The 20,181-nt window shown below is 44.3% G+C and overlaps 1 protein-coding gene and 1 long non-coding RNA gene across 2 annotated transcripts; one reads left to right on the forward strand and one right to left on the reverse strand.

Annotated features, from left to right (window-relative positions):
- Positions 1 to 1,519: 1,519 nt before the first annotated feature.
- Positions 1,520 to 6,557, reverse strand: LOC143511566 (uncharacterized). The gene is made up of 3 exons (XR_013130166.1): positions 6,303 to 6,557; positions 5,872 to 5,960; positions 1,520 to 5,236 (listed from the first exon to the last, which is right to left on the reverse strand). It is a non-coding gene; the product is annotated as an uncharacterized LOC143511566 (long non-coding RNA).
- A 4,597-nt stretch (positions 6,558 to 11,154) lies between these two features.
- Positions 11,155 to 20,098, forward strand: gja5a (gap junction protein, alpha 5a). Its single transcript, XM_077001611.1, has 2 exons — positions 11,155 to 11,427; positions 16,624 to 20,098. The coding sequence occupies exon 2, from the start codon at positions 16,662 to 16,664 to the stop codon at positions 17,916 to 17,918; it is 1,257 nt and encodes a 418-aa protein (XP_076857726.1). The 5' UTR covers positions 11,155 to 11,427; positions 16,624 to 16,661; the 3' UTR covers positions 17,919 to 20,098.
- The last annotated feature ends 83 nt before the right edge of the window (positions 20,099 to 20,181 follow it).

The raw sequence follows: 20,181 nt of genomic DNA on the forward strand, positions 1-20,181 counted from the left end.
CGCAGACAAACACTTACCACGAGACATGACCACGAACGAAGGAGAAAGAAAAAGAGACTCGGCGGCTTCCGAAGGGTGGCTGGTCATTCTGTGACGGGCAGGTGTGAGCAACAAAAAGGAAGTGATCGCGCCAAGTCTCAGGGAAAAAGGATGGTTTAATATAAAGTGTGCAAACCTAAAACCCGTGCAATAGATCCAAATTAAGGATATAATGACCAGCGGTCAACTGGTACAAAGACAAGACATATATAGGCAAACAAACGACCCTCAGGTGAGACGGATCACGGGCTCCGCCCACCTGAGGGACGCACATGACGTCACCAGACAACAACAACAACAGCCGCTGTGGACGGAGGCGGCCGGTAGGGGGCCGCCTCACCGTGACACTCACATTAATCAAATATTTTTACTGGGGTTTTTCAGCTGATTAATAGGAATGCTAATGCTAATTATCAGCAAAATAAAAAAATAAATTTATGAAAATAAACTGACCTTTGTGAATAATAAATATACTAAATATAGTAATACATCCATCCAACAGGTGTCAAACTCTAGACCTGAAGAGTTCCTGAAATGCACAGTCAAAGTGAATCTGGTAAGAGCAGGCCAACCCTGAACCACGCCATAGATCTACAGGACAAGACGATGCCATCGCTGTCTCCGCTGCTGAATTCACAGCACGGACCCTGGTAGGTCGTGACATACAGGATGCTAGCATGTTAACACATCAAGCACTTCCGCAGGATTGGCTGCCCAAACGCATGATGTCATGGTGGAGTGTGGCAGGCCTACCGAGCGTGTGCACTGAGCCGGGAGTGTGTGGCTCATACCAGGGCAACAGGGCTCTGATTCAGCTCTGATGAAACCTTAACACGCTTATCCCATATTAATGTGCACCTTAACCAGTACCTGAAGAGAGTAAACAATGCTCCCAGCACAGCACTCCCCTTACTCTCAGGTTGGCATGTGTATCGGCAGGTATCAGCAAACCATTTAATATTCCATTTAGAATTCTACAGTGGATTAAAGATACTAGGAGAGATCACTGATTTTCATAAATTTATTATTATTAATAATAATAATAATAATAATAATAATAATTATTATTATTATTATTATTATTAATATTAATATTATACAGAGAGGACAGCAAAGGGTACAGAGAGCAATAAAAATCTTTGAAATCAGTTGAAAATCTCTCATTTCTACCTGTTGTCTGTTCCATTTGCACAAGAGCAGTTGAAATTGATTCACAATCAGTGTTGCTTCCTATCTGAACACGAAGTGTGGATGACTTGGAGCTTGGAGTTACATTGTGTTGTTTAAGTGTTCCCTTTATTTTTTTGAGCAGTGTGTATATATATATATATATATATATATATATATATATATATATATATATATATATATATATATATATATATATATATATATATATATATATATATAGTGTATTACATTAATATAATTATATTATATTATATATAATACACTTGGCATGTAATTTTGAAAATGTTTGAACCCTTTGCGGATCCCTTGTCATGGTAGTTGAGCACAGGTTATGGACATCACCCGAAATGGCTCATGTAAACCCTGCAGCGGTAGGACGTCTTCACTCCAGGGTGATTAAAGCATCTGAATGGAAGGACAACAGTGACACCAGCGGCAGTCACTGCCATGAGCACAGATAGGTCAAAGGTCAAGAGCACCCCGGATAAATGAACACGTGTATGAAAAAGGCATGATAGAAAACGAAACAACAGACTGTAGAACTATCACAGTGGCTGCAGGGAGCTGGGATGTGCAGTGGAGGTCTGTTGGCAGTCTGGCAGTCTTGAAAGACCTTCTGAAGATGGCAGGTCTGCATGATGAGGCACACACACTACTGACATGTTCATGACAATATTAAGAAGACAGCAGATTCCACTTCCTTAGCTTGTGACCGCTTTCATGTGCAGTATCCCTGCAGTGTAAATACATGTGTTTTTATTTTTATGCATTTTAACCCTGTCCACAGTATCCACAGACCCGTTCATAAACCTAGTATAAGGAGTGACGTTATTCCATCACTCCCTATTGTACCTTCCTCTGTGAATGTAACTTTTTCCACTTTCCAGTGCTTTTTTAAATGATTTTAGTTTTCTAATAATTATTTAATGATTTTAACAGAAAAACATTCTACTTCCTGCCATGCACAATTCAAAGCAAACAGGCACGGGCTGTTAATACAGCACTCCCACACGTTTTCATGCGCTGTGACAGCCCAGCCAACCCAAACTCCTGATAAGTGAGCCGATCGTGTTTGTGTGACCGCAGAGGGTCGTGCGGTTCAAAGCACGGTCGAGTCCTTCGAGGGCAGGGAGCCGTCGGCCCCACCGTGCCAGCCCGACGGCTGAGGATGTCTGAAGGTCTGATCGGGCCCGAGGCATGGCATCGCCCAGATGGCATTGTGTGGGCACAGAGCAGAAATGTTGATTTTGGACGGTGGCAAAAGAGGTGGTGTTTCCTCTGGCGTCGGCCTGCATTGCCTCACCACTGTTGTCCTGAAGGTTCTGTCCTGCCAGCCCTGCAGGAGACAGTCATATTGGAGATAGCAAACGTGAGGATTGCATTCGACGCAACTGATGCCTCTATTTTACAAGGCTAATGATCTTTACGCGATCTCAATTTGTTAGTGGAAATTACCGCAAATATACATTTTGCATTTTGTAACCACAATATATATATTCCATGAGAAATATGAAGGTCATAGTAGACGACTGACGATGATGCTGTGAGCAACCATTACTGGTTCCTCGCATGCTGAATGAGTTCTGCTATTGACTTGCACTAATGTCCTTTTCCTGCTCAGACTGGGAACCGAGAGGTTTTCACATCATTCTGTTTTAGGCAGCATCTCATAAAAGTGCCCAAGCCGAATGACACATCCAACTGGAAGCACATGCTTCATTCCACTGACTCTTGGTCTTCTACAAGAGCAGGAGAACAGGAGGCCAGGAACCTGAGCAGCTTCCAGCATGCAGACCCGGCAGACACGAGTTTCCTTTTCCTCCCTTTCCTCATATTGAAACATGAACCTTCTAATGATCATTCAGTCACTTCCTGCGGCAGACAGTGACACAAAGACATCAAAGGCCTGTTGCGGGCCACGCAGGGTGTGAGATAATTGAAAGATTTACGGCTGGACTGAAGGAACTGGGCTTTTGTTCAGTGCGTCATTAACCAGTAGGGACCAGTAGCGGTAAACGTCTGCTAGTCAGTGAGAGTGAGTGAGTCAGGCCTACAAGCATGTCCTTGGGAACTGCTCTCGTGAAAGTTCTCTCGTGAAAGTTCCCTGGAGAAAGTGATTCATTAACTGACGTCTCCTGTGCTGTCTTAGCATGAAGGGTCACGCAAACTAAAACTTCATACAAACGCGGATGGAAAAATCGAGAGGACTGGCAGTTCTTCAGTGGTTTCCTAACTCCCCAGAGGTTCTGTACAGCGGGCTGGTGACCATACAGGCAATCCAGCCAGTTGGTGGCCCTAAAAACACCAACGTGACAAGGGAAAAAGGAAGACCTCTCATCTACGACAGCCACACTATATTCAGCGTACACATCCACTGAACCACATAACCTTACACATACTATAAATGGAGTGAAAGAGAGTGTTTGTTGTACAGTAGATACCAGAGCTTTGAGATGAAGATCAACTGGCCTAAAATGACGCTAGATTTATGCTGCATGACACAGTCCTTCTGAATATATTACATCACTGGGTAGATGCTTATCCAGAATGAATTACATATTTATCAGTATGACAGGATGGATGTTCACAGGGAATTTAACCCATTACCTTGGGTTTATAAGTGCTTTGCTCTATCTAGTTTACTATGTTTTGATATTCAGGACCACTCAACCCAGTCAATTTTTGCTTTCATAAATTCTTCTTTAAACTCATCTTTTGGCATCATTACAACAAACCGTTGTTGTAACTACTAGCACTGACATACACACTCTCTTTAAAACATTACAAAGGAGCAGAGAATGGGGTTGATCGACTGTGGCAACTGTGACAGTTGCAAGAAAACAGGAAGCCGAGCACAGAGCGTCTTTCAACACGGAACGTTTATTAACGACACTACGTTAAACAAGACAAACGTACGGGACCGAAGTTGGACTGACGGAGAACGTAGACGACGACGCCCACCTAAATACACAGATGACAGCAAGACACGAATGTAACACGTAACAATAACGAGACAAAAAACAGGTCCTACGAACAACACAAACACACACTCTAAGAAACACACACAGATGTAAGCACACATAGATATAGGCAAACGTATACACAAACACCAACAAGTCCGAGGCAGTCAGGGCGGACCGTGACAGCAACCTAACAGGAAGTGGAAGTTGACCTTCCTGTTGGCAAAACGCTGGGTGCCGTGGTGAGGCAATGCTGAAGTGATGCTGAAACAATGAAGAAAGAGAGAGAGGGAGAATGAGAAAGAGAGAGAGAGAGAGAGAGAGAGAAATAGAAAGAGACAGAGAGAGAGTGAAAGAGAGACAGAGGGAGAGAGAGAGAGAGAGAGAGAGAGAGAAGAGGAATGGATGTGTCCCAACACCCTAAAAATAGAGAAAACACAGTAGGCTATATGAACAAACTAAATGTGTGGGAAAGAAAGGTGCAGAATTAACACTTATGAGGCAACACTGAATATCATTAGGGCAAAAAGTGCAAATGCCTACAGTAAACAGACATTAGTCATTGTTTTGACAGTGTGACGAAATATATCAGAACAGTCATTGATTTTGCTAGGTATTAAATGGAATCTGATGGAAGCACAATGACAATTAAGCTACGTGGGGCCTGTTAAATCACTCCCAGTTAACTGTGGAACAAGATTTTCCCCATATAACCAGGAAGGAAAAGAATACCATTAACTGTACAGTGTATATTCAGTGTACACATCCACTGCATGATTTAACCTTAAAAAAACTAGAAATGGAGTGAGGCTTTTCATCTAATCTTAACTAGTTTACCCGACTCGTTCTCTTGCTACTAGTCGCAAATTTTGTATGTCATGGCATGGCTTGGTGTGTTTTTCCTTACCATCAAAATAAAGAATGTGAATGAAAAGAGGTTGAATACTGTACAGAGGTCAAGGGTCAAAGGTGAAGCCTCGAGTGGAGGAGGAAGAGGACTGGATCGTTCGATGCTGAGCTTGAAAATATCATTTCACCCTGCGACTCTGTGGATGGGGAACACAATGTTATCGGAGGATATGAGAAAGTAATTTCTGGAAATGCACATGTCTTCTGCTTCCTGTTCTGGAACGGTGATGGTTGTAAGTGTAGTGTGACAAGAACATCAATCTTTAGTCCGTAGCTACGGATCAGCCCAGGGCCAGAGTGCCTCCAGGTATTTGTTCCACCCATGCATCACAATGCCTGTTTTTTTTAATTCCATTTCCGAGCGTGTTATCGGGAGAGCGCCCTGGCGAGCGCAGGTGGCTGCCGGGCTGATTAAAGGGTAAGTGTTCTGCTTCATGTTGACGCTACACTTCAAACTTTAATCAGTGGAATGCCTCCAAAACTCCAAACTTCCATAAACATAACTGTGGAAATGATAACGTATCATTCATCTGAGCACCACTGGACCTGTTTAATATAGCCAGACAAAACAAGCATGTGATGTTTCAAGATGTTTCAACGTTTATATCAGTTTTGAGATGTTCGTACCAGTGCTCTGTGGGCAGTTGGACCGACGGACTGAAGGACCGACGGACCAACGGACCGACGGACTAGGAAGGGTCACACTATGTCTGCTCAAATTCAAATTCCAGGTGCTGGTTGTGAGGCACTACATACTCTCATATTCACATACCCACATTTCCTTAAGTGGCACCCTGACAGAGTTGATGCTGGGTCTCTCCCAATATCTTCTATCTTTTGTGCAGGACTGAAGTTGCATTACTGAAAACACACACACACACACACACACACACACACACACACACACACACACACACACACACACACGTTTGTTCAAGACCTGAACACATGCACATAATTAAAACCTCTCAGATCCAAACCTAAAACCACTCAGATGGTTATTTCTTTCATACAGTGAGCTATAATTGTTCATAGTACACTGAAGAGGGACCCTGATTAGCCCTTGGCCTGCAGTAACCGATGACAGATATTTCAAAGGCGATTTCTTTCAGGTCAGGCCCTTTTGCTCTCTCCTCTAGAGAGACCACACACTTGGGGAAACACTTACAATGACGCCCAGACCTCACTTAAACAGACACTCACCGTCTTGTTGATCTCCGCCGTGGCCACTGAGGTCTGACATGCCTCTTCCTGTGTTTGTCCGAGATGCTGCGTCTGCTCTCAGGGACGCCATTTCGGCTCCGTGGTTCCGTCTCTGTCGTGGCTCTGCAGTGGAGCAGCACAGAGTTTCACCCTCCGGTTTCCTCTCTCCTCATCGACAGGGACAGCAGCCGCCCTCCTTTTGCATTTCACAAGGATGGATGTGTCCTTTAGGAGTCTGGGGGAAACCCTGCTGGGTTTGCTTCTATATACTCTGTGCTGTACATGACTGGGAGTGGAAAACTGTCACTAGGGAAACTTATACTATAATTAGTGTACTGCAATATACATAATTGTTCTTAGTACACTGTTCTTAGTTCTTAGTAATTCTAAAAAACAAGTGTATAGGATTAGAGGCATAACAGGAAAATATTATATTTTATACTATATAATATGCTATAACATAAAATATACTGTATACTATATTAAAACATTTAATTAATGGGTTATATTATGAAATATATGTAATTGAAAAAAGATATTATGTATATATTGAGATGGTTGTGATTTTTTATAAATTCTGCACATCTTGCTAAAAATCTTGCTAAACATTTAGTTTTCGTAATGTGCAGCCATGCTGTAATATCCCAGAGGATCTGTCTAAACCACACCACTCAAACATAAGTTACTTGTCAGGTAGACCCACGATAGCCACGCGACAACATTGTATGAGTGGGATCATGGGAAGACACAACCGCTGGTCCTCTGGTCCTCTGGTCCTCTGGTCTTCAGTTTTGGACAGACAAGGACAAGCAAGGGGACTATGGTGTTGATTCGTTCATTTCACATGATGTGAACATGTCCTCTTTCCACTCTACTGCACTAGTGCTTGCTCCTCTTCACTGGCTGCAAGTCCAATACAGGACACAGTTTTTATTTGTTTTATAACTCTAAATGGTTTCAGCCCTTCTAATGTCATACATATTGACCTTTTACTCTGCCTTTTTTCTGTGATCTATTTCCTGTTTTCATTTTATCTTTCTTATGCATTTTAATAGAATTTGTTGTTTTCCTGTTAGCATTTTCTTATGAAAAAAGAAAAGACTGTTTTATAAAAAATGTACACACTCACTCACACACACACACACTCACTCACTCACTCACTCACTCACTCACTCACTCACTCACTCACTCACTCACTCACTCACTCACTCCTCTGCTGCATGAAGCTGTTTCTGTCCAATACATCCATCTCATAACCTACAAAGTTTTGTGGAGGTGTTTACTTGTCTGCATCATGTTCCTCCAGCCTGGTTCAGTGGGGCAGTGTGTTCTGAGCTCAGCACCCTCACAGGACTTGATAAAACATGGATCCATGTATGTACATCAAACATGCAGATCCCCCCAACCAACAGGTTACTGCTCTACTCTGCAGAGATGTCAGCCCTCCCTCCCTCAACACTTCATTTAGGTTTACAGCATAAACAAAACTAATCTGCTGCTGGCCAAGGCCGCAGGCACCAGACACACTGACCAATTGCTTAATGATTATATGGCCTTCCAATTCACCACTGACTCTTCACCTCCCCTCTCCTCATCTCTCCTCATCTCTGCTCTCCTCACCTGACCTCTCCTACCTTCTCCTCACCTCACCTCTCCTCACCTCACCTCACCTCACCTCACCTCTCCTCATCTCTACTCACCTCACCTCTCCTCTCCTCACCTCTACTCACCTCACATCACCTCACCTCTCCTCTCCTCATCTATACTCACCTCACCTCACCTCTCCTCATCTCTACTCACCTCATCTCACCTCACCTCACCTCTCCTCATCTCTACTCACCTCACATCACCTCACCTCTCCTCTCCTCATCTATACTCACCTCACCTCACCTCTCCTCATCTCTACTCACCTCATCTCACCTCACCTCTCCTCATCTCTACTCACCTCATCTCACCTCACCTCACCTCTCCTCACATCACCTCACCTCACCTCTCCTCACATCACCTCATCTCACCTCACCTCTCCTCACCTCACCTCTCCTCACATCACCTCACCTCTCCTCACCTCACCTCACCTCTCCTCACCTCACCTCTCCTCACCTCTCCTCACCTCACCTCTCCTCACATCACCTCACCTCTCCTCACCTCACCTCTCCTCACCTCATCTCACCTCACCTCTCCTCACCTCACCTCTCCTCACCTCACCTCACCTCTCCTCACCTCTCCTCACATCACCTCACCTCTCCTCACCTCACCTCTCCTCACCTCACCTCACCTCTCCTCACATCACCTCATCTCACCTCACCTCACCTCTCCTCACCTCACCTCACCTCACCTCTCCTCACATCACCTCATCTCACCTCACCTCACCTCTCCTCACCTCTCCTCACCTCACCTCTCCTCTCCTCACCTCACCTCACCTCTCCTCACATCACCTCACCTCACCTCACCTCTCCTCACATCACCTCATCTCACCTCACCTCACCTCTCCTCTCCTCACCTCACCTCACCTCACCTCTCCTCACATCACCTCACCTCACCTCACCTCACCTCTCCTCACATCACCTCACCTCACCTCACCTCACCTCTCCTCAGCTCTCCTCAGCTCTCCTCACCTCACCTCTCCTCAACTCTGCTCTCCTCTCCTTATTTGGGAGGGGGGTGGGGTTTCCTGAGAGAGAGTAAATGTGGTCAATGTCACTACTACTGGCCTTATCACCTCTGCTATCAGCTACTAAATCAACACGGTGACTGCCTTTGTGCTCAGGCACACCCTATAGCAAGAACCCCACATACACACACACACACACACACACACACACACACACACACACACACACACACACACACACACACACACACGCATACACACACACACACACACACACACGCATGCATACGCACACACACGCACACACACTCACACACACACACACACACACACACACACACACACACACACACACACACACGCATACACACACACACACACACACACACACAAACGCATGCATACGCACACACACTCACACACACACACACACACACACACACACACACACACACACACACACACACACACGCACGCACACTCAGGCCTTGCAGCAAGGAGGAATTAAATGTAAGAGATGTCCATCAAACCATCACACACACACAGGCCTTGCAGCAAGGAGGATTCAAGCCCGTGACCTGTGCGAAGTAATGGAGTGTGTACACCAAATCCAGTTTAGGTAGCCATATTTAAAGGAATAGATATTTCCTTAGTTATATACTGTACATGAATTAATTTCTGATTTTCCTTAAATCCTTCAGGTTTTTAACTATTTATTAATTTTATCTATTTTTGTAAATGTTTTTCTTATTGGGCTCAATGTGCCCATAGCAATTCCCTATTATCACAGGTACATTTGGTCCCCACAATGAGCTAAAGAGATGCCCACACACACACATACACACACTCACACACAGAAACATGAAGGTGTAAATACGTGCATACGTGCTGTATCCTCTCGCAGACGTCTAAGCGCAGGCACACTCTCAGGAGAACCTAAACACTTCCCATTACATACGTCATATATCTGCAGGCTGCTGACCAACAGGGGGCTGCACCAGTGCCTGCGTGTGTAGAGGAGCCGTGAGATGAAGACAAAGCAGAATAGTGGACCAACCAGAGGAGAGAAGTGTGTGGGATGCAGCTAGAGCGGCTAGAGCAGTCAGAGCAGCTGGAACAGTCAGGGCAGCCAGAACAGTCAGGGCAGCCAGAGCGGCTAGAGCAAGAGCAGCTAGAACAAGAGCAGCTAGATCAGTCAGAGCAGCTATAGCAGCTAGAGCAAGAGCAGCTAAAGCGGCTAGAGCAAGAGCAGCCAGGGCAGCTAGAGCAAGAGCAGCTAGAACAGTCAGGGCAGCTAGAGCAGCTAGAGCAAGAGCAGCTAGAGCAGTCAAGGCAGCTAAAGCAGCTAGAAAAATCAGAGCAGCCAGAACAGTCAGGGCAGCCAGAGCGGCTAGAGCAAGAGCAGCTAGAACAAGAGCAGCTAGATCAGTCAGAGCAGCTCTAGCAGCTAGAGCAAGAGCAGCTAAAGCGGCTAGAGCAAGAGCAGCCAGGGCAGCTAGAGCAAGAGCAGCTAGAGCAGTCAGGGCAGCTATAGCAGCTAGAGCAGCTGCTCCCACTACAGCTGATTGCAAAACATCCCATCACTCTCTAGCCCTTCATCCAAGGAAGGAGATGACAGACCAAGGCAGGGGAGACCTGGAGAAAGAGCAGCTAGAGCAACACTCAACACTCAACACGTCATGTGATCAGGTACAACACCTTCTCCTGTCTTGATACTGATTATGTGCCGACACTCAACACTAGTTCATCAGACTAATTCAGAGTCAGGCATAATCACTTACGTGTATATCACACACATACTGTATGCTCAGCTGTAACTGAACACAAGGACCAGGCTTAGGACAGTGGTACATTTACACACACATCCTAACCAGAAACTTAAACTCTCACACACACACACACACACGCGCACACACACACACACACACACACACACACACACACACACACACACACACACACACACACACACACACACACACACACACACGACGCTAAGCACCTTGTACATTAGTGTGGATTGTAAGCACTAAAACTCGACCTGAGCAGCACACCCATTGTGTTCTAATACAATCTCACTTCCTTTTCTTACGCGATGGTATTCTTCTCACCAAAATGGAGAGGCAGCAAGTGAAGGGGGTGGCAGGGGGCAGAGGAAAGGGGGAGGGGGAGGGGGAGATGGGGGTGGGGTAATAAGAAACACCTCCAGAGATGGACCATGTTTGCCCCACCATAGTGCTCTCATTTCCACAGCAGGACGACCACGGAGGGCCTGCTCTGTGAGAGATTCTGGGGGGTCAGGAGCAGGTCATCATCTCCTGGGACACACACACACACATGTCCCGAAAGCTCAGGACGTAAAGACCGGCCCCGCACTCCCCAGCCGCCACACCGCTACCACCAGTGGACTGAAACCAAGGAGCTGCTTCCCTAACTCCACAACACGGGACCATAGAGGCTGATTTACTCTGTCACACACACACGCGTGTGTCGGAGGGGACAACAGCGTGGCAGGTAACTATCATTCCTTCTTCTGCAGGCATATGTCAAAGATCCTTGTGTCTGAAGACATGACAGATGCTGTAGCTCAAGAACAAGCAATTGGATAAAGTAACAGTCGTAGAGCTTGAAGGTTTTTAAAAAAGTGTCTGTCGATCAGTGCATATATATATATATATATATATATATATATATATATATATATATATATATATATAATATTATTATATTATATGTCATGTTTCCATAAAGTGGAATACCATTAAGCTTTTAAAAATTATGTATGAAATGTACTTGTATTCAACAACTTAAATAAGTCTCACCATATACCTAAAAATCTAAAAGTCTATGGTGTCGTCACTCGGGCAACATCTGTAACAGAGTGTTTGTGGCTTTTCAGACGTACTGCACAGGATTTGATGAGCATTTAGCTTCAACTCTTTTGTTCAAAACTACAACAAATAAAATGCAGCTTAATTGGTTATGCCAACCAGCTGATTGGTTATACCGGCTGCTAATCTCTTAGTTATACTGATATGAGCCTGTTGGATATTATGCATCACTTTTAAAAATCTTCAGTTTACTTCCAGGAGATTACAGGATGAATTAAATAGTGCATATAATGAACAGTATGAATTTAGCACACAAACCTATGAAAACAATACATTTAAAAAACGTAGCTATTCAGTTAACGAGTTAAACATTCATACACTTAAAACTTTCCTTTATTTAAATTTAAATAGAACAGCCTGAATTCTGGCCTATATTTTTGTTATGTTAAAATACCATTCGGCCGGTGTAGATTCGGCCGAACCTCTCGGTTGATATCCAGATCAGTGCTAACCTTCACCCTTTCTGTGTCGTTTGCTATCTGTTGTCATCAACAAAAAACGGAAGGAATGTTTATATGCATGACACCAGGGCAGTAACCATAGGCCAGGGTTAGTTACGGAGAAAGGGCGCACACGCCTGCTGTCTCTCTGTTTGGATTCAGGGCCGATTCTCCCACAGAGGAGTGTACACGGTGGATTACCGAAGTTTGCTTTTTGTGTACAAGAACTATAAACCACTTCCCATCGCACTTCAGCAGTAATATTCACAGTCTGTCTTATTAGTTTATGCAACTTTAATCCATTTGTGTTTTTTTTTTCCACTGCCTCTAATGGCAGGACCAGTGATGACTCTGACACAGTCAGGCATTAAGAGGCACACAAAGACAAATGGCCAAACTCTGTGTATTCACCTGTATAATTACACTAAAGTCAGCTTCCCATTAAACATACAAGTGACAATAAAAAAATATATATTGCAGAGATATGAAATATCATCTTTTTGTAATATAGCTTCATCATAAAAGATAAACAATAGTACAGACATTAATTAATTACAGATGCTTTACGTGTGCCACCTGTAAAAAAATTCGTCATTCTCAGAGAAAGAGAAAGGGACAGTGTTCCAAAGGCATTGAGACTGGTGGCGTGTGTCTGTTTGTTGTTGTTGTTGTTTGGGGGAGTTCGGGTGATGATTTATCCCAGTCTCCCTCTGGCTTGAACAGCTAAACTCGGCTCTTCACCCTAGACCCAATCATTACCTGAAGTGGCCAGGCCAGTTTAATTCATCCCAGATGTGCAGACTTTAACAACTGCTCTCTCTTAAGTTACACACTGCTCTTGCCCCCAGTAAGCGCATGTCCAAGTTTAACGCCTACCTCACGTATGATTTAAGCTCTAACTGGAATCGATGCTCTTCTCAAACCAGTAACAAGGAGCTATTTGGGGATGAACAACTGACGTTAACCTTAATCGAATTCCAACAATCTTATGCAGTGTGACCACAGTCTGTGGTGTGACGCTGGTTATGGTAGTCCCCGCAATCTGGTTCGGGGGAAAATGAACTTAAGTAAATATTTACTCCAGGGTAGGGGGTGGGACTCATGTGTGAAGCCTACAAAGCCTCTTATGGTGTGGGCATCGTTGTACCCACTACAGCAGCACGACTGTGAAGAAAACCAGCACGGCTGTGTCTGCCAGCACATCCTGGCACTTTCACAGAGCACGACCAGAATGCTTCAGCCTACCGCGGTCACGTTCTCACTGGACCCCGGGAGCATTCAGGGCTGGGCCTTCTTCCTGGGTTTATTTTTGTTTGGCTTCAGAGTATAACAGAGTGACATAAATTGTATAAAAGTATAACACGCATTGCACTGCACTTCATTAAAAGAGGCAGTTAAAACAGGAGGTTATTAATAAAGGTCCACAGATATATTATGGGGAGACTGAACTATTTACATTTTCACAAGAGCCACTGTCCACCTGTGAGATGCGGAGCAATAGCCTTATATTAACATGACATGATCACCTGCTGTTAACTAAGAACCTTGAAGCATTTTTTTAGTCAACAGACACTACTCTGATATGCTTAAGTAATCAAGATGTTAGCTGCAAATTTAAACAGGTGTATTACAAAGTTTCATATTTTGGGTAATATATAATGCAGATAGTGTGAAGCATAAAATAAAATTGCCACAGCACAACACATAGCAAACATAACTAACAATAGATGGTATAATGGCATCACTTATAAATATAAAAGCATATAAATAGCATATTTTACACATCTTGTCATCAGTGTTGAGAGCTTTAAAAGGCTGAATACATCTCATCATCGTTTACCATCACACTCAACACAGATATGTTATTTACATTTATATATACACCCATACACTAACACATACACACTATCATTTTACAAATGTGTTTGCTGTGCAGTTGTCTCAATGCCTCACTGTGTTCGCGTGCGTGAGTGTGTGTGTGTGTGTGTGTGTGCGTGTGCGCGCACTCACATGTGTTTTGCACCTTTCTTCTACATCCTCACATACAGGAGAGAGATTGTTGCCTTTGTCTCTGTCTCATAAATGTCTCATGATAAGGCTCAGCTGTCTGGTGTATTGTCTCAGCATGCTGAAATATGACTAGGGCAAGTGACCCTCTATGCCCCCTTCACAACCTCTCTCTCTCTCTCTCTCTGGGAAAGAAAACTCTCACACTGTGATTCCTGTGAAGGCTGCTTCCTTTAAAGTAGCCAGTCTGGAGGAAATCATATTGTTTAAGATTACTTCCTAAGAGAAGAAAAAAGGAAGATGAATGAAGGACAGAACGGAGAGAGAGAGCGAAGGGCGAGACTGACTTCCGTCACACTGCTGTTTTCGATGCGTCTTATATTCCGTTCCCACCAAGGCTGCTCCACACACACACACACACACACACACACACACGCACACACACACACTCCAACCGAGCAATGGGGAGGAATCTACTTTGTACCCATAAATATCAAACGGTCTGTTCAGACTCTTCAGTAAGATGGTGGGCTTGTGTGGGCCAGGAATGAGGAATCATGAAATTGTATATTATTGATTAGAAAAGATTAATGTACTACTTTAGTATTATTTCTAGCTTCTGAGTAGCATGTGGGTTTAATTTATATACCAAACCTTTAAACCCCAGATTAACTCACCAGTGTAGCCACACTTCTATACTAGTGGTGACTACACACGTTATAAACTCATTTCAGTGTAGCTGTTAACTATATCAGAATTCAGTAATATGCTTTCTTTTGAATGTACATTAAACCATGAGCCTGGCCCCTAAGAGGTAGAGTGTATTGTTACTTTTAAACAGTGAAACCATGTGATTTGTATAATCTTCAGTACCTGGGATTAATGTTTTTGTAACACTTGAAGCACTGTGTTCTGTTATGCTTTTCTATGAATTGCTTCATCATCATATATCTCAATTTTCCTATAATACTGTGTAGCACACAGTATTTTTTAAACTACAGAAAACTCATGTCTGGTAATGTCAATGTCATGGAAGTGTTTTTTTAGGACTAGACAATATACTGGCTTTAATGTTCTGTAGTGAGTGTAAGAATCTTATATTAAGGAGCCTGTCTGGCAGTATAATAAATAGTTGCAAAAGCACTTTAACCTATGCTGTTAAAGGTGTTATATAAATGGTTAAATAAAGTTGTACATCTAATAATAATAATATTAATTATTATTATTATTATTGTATATTATTATTATTATTATTATTATTACTGATTTGGGGTTTTGCTCTATGGCTCAAAGGAAGGATTATGTATGGGCAGAACACACTGATGTTATTTCTGGAAACAGACCACTACTGGTCAGTGGTCCAGTTGACCTCATAGCTTCCAGTTAATCTATGAGTATCAAAGTAACACTGACGACATCTGGGCAACAGGAGCATTACTATATTTAGTAAAAAATATAAGGTCTATGATGTTAGTATTTATTGGCAATCCGTGTGAACAAACCACCAGGCACACGTCAGTGCGTAAACCCCAAGATTCACCCTTACTGTCTTGTGTACATTCATATAAACATCACTGCATGAAGAATGCTAAAATACTGTAAAACATCTGTAGTGCATAATCTGTATCAAAATAGTGAGCTCATATTTTCTGGAGACCAAGAGGTTTCTCAGACATTATGAAAATCCAGTTTAAAAAATTTTTTTTCCTTTTTGTTTTTTATGTGGCGAGTCACTGAATAGAGATATGGTCCTTGTTATTTCAACTTAATCAAAACAAATATTTACAAATGCGCAGACAGGCAAATGTCGCTGGGTACCGGGGCAGCTGCACGGTGGTCTAAAGCAGCTCTCTGTCTGGGTGGGAGGGTCATGGGGCAGCTCCCCAGCAGGCTCCACCCACACTCAGCAGCCACAACCACCACCCACCCTGAAACGAGGCAGCGTCGTACCAGGATCACAATCGCTCACCCGTGTGTGCATGTTGTGCAGTCTCGCCGCTCATAAATACAATTTAGCTAGCATGCACTAAACATTCAGCATGACCTCAGGTGCTCAGACATGCAGAGCCAAATATAGCTAACACAGTGCTCAGGGTGGATGAGGAGGATAATGTAACTGATCTGGCATTGTTCTCCTCTGAAACAGGAGAGTGAAAATCCAGAACAAGGCAGAGCAGGAGAGTATTAGTGCCACCTGCAGCACAAACATAACACCATTTATAGAAGAACTAGCAAGGTACAGATCACACGTCCCCTTACAGATGTCCAATACCACGTCCCTGTCTCCAAAATGCAACCTATTCATGACAAAAAGCGGCAAAGAATAGCGCTTGCATGGGTGACAACTCATGCCCTCCGTGTTTCTCCCACAGGCCAGCGGAGGGGTCAGGTGTCCAGGCCGTAAGGAGCCATGGGCGACTGGAGCCTCCTGGGGAACTTCTTGGAGGAGGTGCAGGAGCACTCCACCTCGGTGGGGAAGGTGTGGCTGACCGTGCTCTTCATCTTCCGCATCCTGGTGCTGGGCACGGCGGCCGAGTCCTCGTGGGGCGACGAGCAGTCGGACTTCATGTGCGACACGCAGCAGCCCGGCTGCACCAACGTGTGCTACGACCGCGCCTTCCCCATCGCCCACATCCGCTACTGGGTGCTGCAGATCGTGTTCGTGTCCACGCCCTCGCTCATCTACATGGGCCACGCCATGCACACGGTCCGGGCGGAGGAGAAGAGGAGACGGAGGGAGCAGGAGGGGTGCCAGGCCGAGCCTGGGCGAGGAGAGGAGGGGGCCGGGGGAAGCGAGAAGGCGTACCTTGAGCAGAGGGAGAAGATGTCTGAGGCACCAGCCAAGATCCGCCTGAAGGGGGCGCTTCTACAAACGTATGTGCTCAGCATCATGATCCGTCTGTTCATGGAAGTGACCTTCATCGTGATTCAGTACATGATGTATGGCATCTTCCTGAACGCCATGTACCACTGCAACACCTCACCCTGCCCCAACCCGGTCAACTGCTACATGTCGCGGCCGACAGAGAAGAACGTCTTCATTGTCTTCATGCTGGTGGTGGCGGCCGTCTCTCTCTTCCTCAGCGTACTGGAACTCTACCACCTTGGCTGGAAGAAGTGGAAAAGTTACTTTAGAAGGTACAGGGAGAGTCGCACCGCTGACAGCAATATTCGCACCCATGACAAAAGTGGAAAGACTGTCTCCACAGCGACTGCGGTCATGGCAACCAACGGAATGGAGCTTCCGAGCACCCCACAGTCGCAACCTTCTCAATCGCACACGCCGCCTCCGGATTTCGATCAGTGTCTGGCTTTGGCAGGGCCCACATCGCCCGCGCATCTTCATCACCATCATCTTCATCCTCTGCACTCGAATTACCAGCCCTTCTCCAACCACTTGGCTCAGCAGCAGAATTCAGTCAACCTGGCCACCGAGCGGCACCGCTGCAGCCGTGACGAGCCCGGGGCGGGCGAGGATTTCCTGCGGATGAGCTACGGGCACCCGGCAGCCGTGGCAGGACCCTGCCGCTACGGCCAATCAGAAATGTCGCCCAGCTCTCCCTCCACGCCCAGGTCTGATGGCACCTCCGTCAGAGACAAGCGCCGCTTCAGCAAAACCAGCGGGTCCAGCAGTAGCAGAGTCCGGCCTGACGACCTCGCTGTGTGAGACAAAGAGGACTGTAAGCTCGGCGGTTAGAGGAGACAGGCAAAATGCTAGTGTCTGGTGGCATATACTGTGTGTGTGTGTGTGTGTGTGTGTGTGTGTGTTTGTGTGTGTGTGTGTGTGTGAGAGAGAGAGAGAGAGAGAGAGAGAGAGAGAGAGAGAGAGAGAGAGAGAGAGAGAGAGAGAGAGAGAGAAAGAGAGAGAGAAAGAGAGAGACAGACAGACAGAGAAAGAGAGACATTGAGTTGTTGGTACTAGCAGGGGACAAAAATGTTATATGGCCAGCTTCATTCTAGTCTCATACTGAGCATCTTAAAGTTGCTGTAAGCAACGTTCAGAGTTTTTGCTCTTTCATCCCATGGTTTCTATCCAAATGATAATCTAAAGTCCCTCATTTCAAAGACACATTGCATTAATGTTTAGTTGCTGGATACAGAATCCAGGACATTTTAGAGCATATTTTTAGTGATGGTTCAAGGACTTTATAAAATGACTTATATCTGCTTTAAATGCCAGTGGACATAATGTAGAGAAGAATAAAGTGAATTGAGGAGGAAGGAGCGGGAAAAGAATCTGTATCAGAGCATCTAATCTGGTTTCATTGAAACTATTGTGTAGAGTGGGGAGGTGAATTATGAAGGATTAGAAATAAGAAGTAAAATAAGCTTAATTATATATGGACAATGCGTGGATGGACAGCTTGATGAATGAATGGTTGTATTTGTGAGATCAAGTTATTAAAACAACTGACCCCCATTCACAGTTTGGAGGGCATGGATGAAATAACTGATTCTAATTAGAGAAACAATAGCTTTAGATTTTACACTGTTCAAATAAACGTATGGGCAGGAAAAAGACACTGGTGCACAATGCGACTTTATCCTCAGAGAAAGGTCAAGAGTGAGAACAACTGTATCATTAACCTTCTGTTCACTATACACAGCCTCTTATTATCCTCAAAAACCATACAGCAAACACAGCAGTCAAGCCAAAACCAGCCTACTGTACTGTACAAATGTTTCAAGACTGCATATGAACATATCAGCCAAAGAGCTCCATCCCAATATGTTAGTGACACTTTAATGGAGTCGACACTGTGAATTAAAGTTCTCAAACCCATGTGTGTGAGTGACAAGTAATGGTTTAGTTTCATAGCCACTGCAGCGCTACTGTGAATGTTTTTCCTGCGGACGACGAATAATCTCAAACATTACTGGGAGAGTTCACTCGGCATGGTGGGACAGACTCGACAAGCTGGCAGACATTTTAGAAATCAAAGGTAAAAAGGACAAGGTGCTGAAAGCCAAGCAGGCATGAATGCCCCGTCCTATATGTCCTTATGCTCCAACGAGCACAACACACAGGAATACATACTGAACTCAAATACACCTGCTTCCATGCCCTCCCAATCAAACCCACCATAATCAAATGGATGTCAGCGTATGACATCTACTCAGAAGTGTGCAATATTTATGGTCCCATGTTTGCTGTTAGAAGGCTAATTCCAACCCAGCTAAATTCCCTGTGCACAAGTGCCTTTGGGAAGTGTAACCCCTCCTTCAGTTTTACCACCACAGGTTTTGCATTGCCTGTAGCATTTCAGGAGTCATGAAGAACAAAGCATCCTTACTAGCATTGGGAGAGACAGCTACAAACCTGACAACTGATGCACATATATAAACAATGAGCATTAACCAGAAAGCATGATAGCACTTTGACCAATGTCATAAACACATCCGATTTTCAGCAGCACAACCCCATTAAATAACATTAGACTACAGTGGCTGCTACATGGTATAATTTTTTTTGCTAGATTAAACTTTGTGGAAACCAGGGTTTTGATATATTTTTAAGTATTTCATTTTAGTAACTAAATGTGTGAATGAATGTGTATATAAAATGGGCTTTATGCCAGATAAAATGTCATAATGAACACACTATTGCAGGAAAATTAAGGATATGAAACCTGATTTGTTGTTTTAAAAATGTGTGAGGGGGAGATTACTGGCAATGTAATTTATCATCCTATTATGTGTATGTAGGATTATGTGTTAATTAGTTTTGCTTCTCAGACATTGCAATATTTTGCAATATTCAGCCAATATTTACACATTACAACAGTTTTTGTTTCCCTTCAAAAATATACTAATATTTCAATCCCTAATAAAACAATTTTGGCACTTTCCACTTTCTCCTTGATCCAGTGGTCCAAGCACCTGTTTACCTCATATAGATGTGGGTTCTAGTCCTGGGTAGGGTGGTTGCC

Source organism: Brachyhypopomus gauderio, chromosome 4 (assembly GCF_052324685.1).
Source record: "Brachyhypopomus gauderio isolate BG-103 chromosome 4, BGAUD_0.2, whole genome shotgun sequence".
Classification (NCBI taxonomy): Eukaryota; Metazoa; Chordata; class Actinopteri; order Gymnotiformes; family Hypopomidae; genus Brachyhypopomus; species Brachyhypopomus gauderio.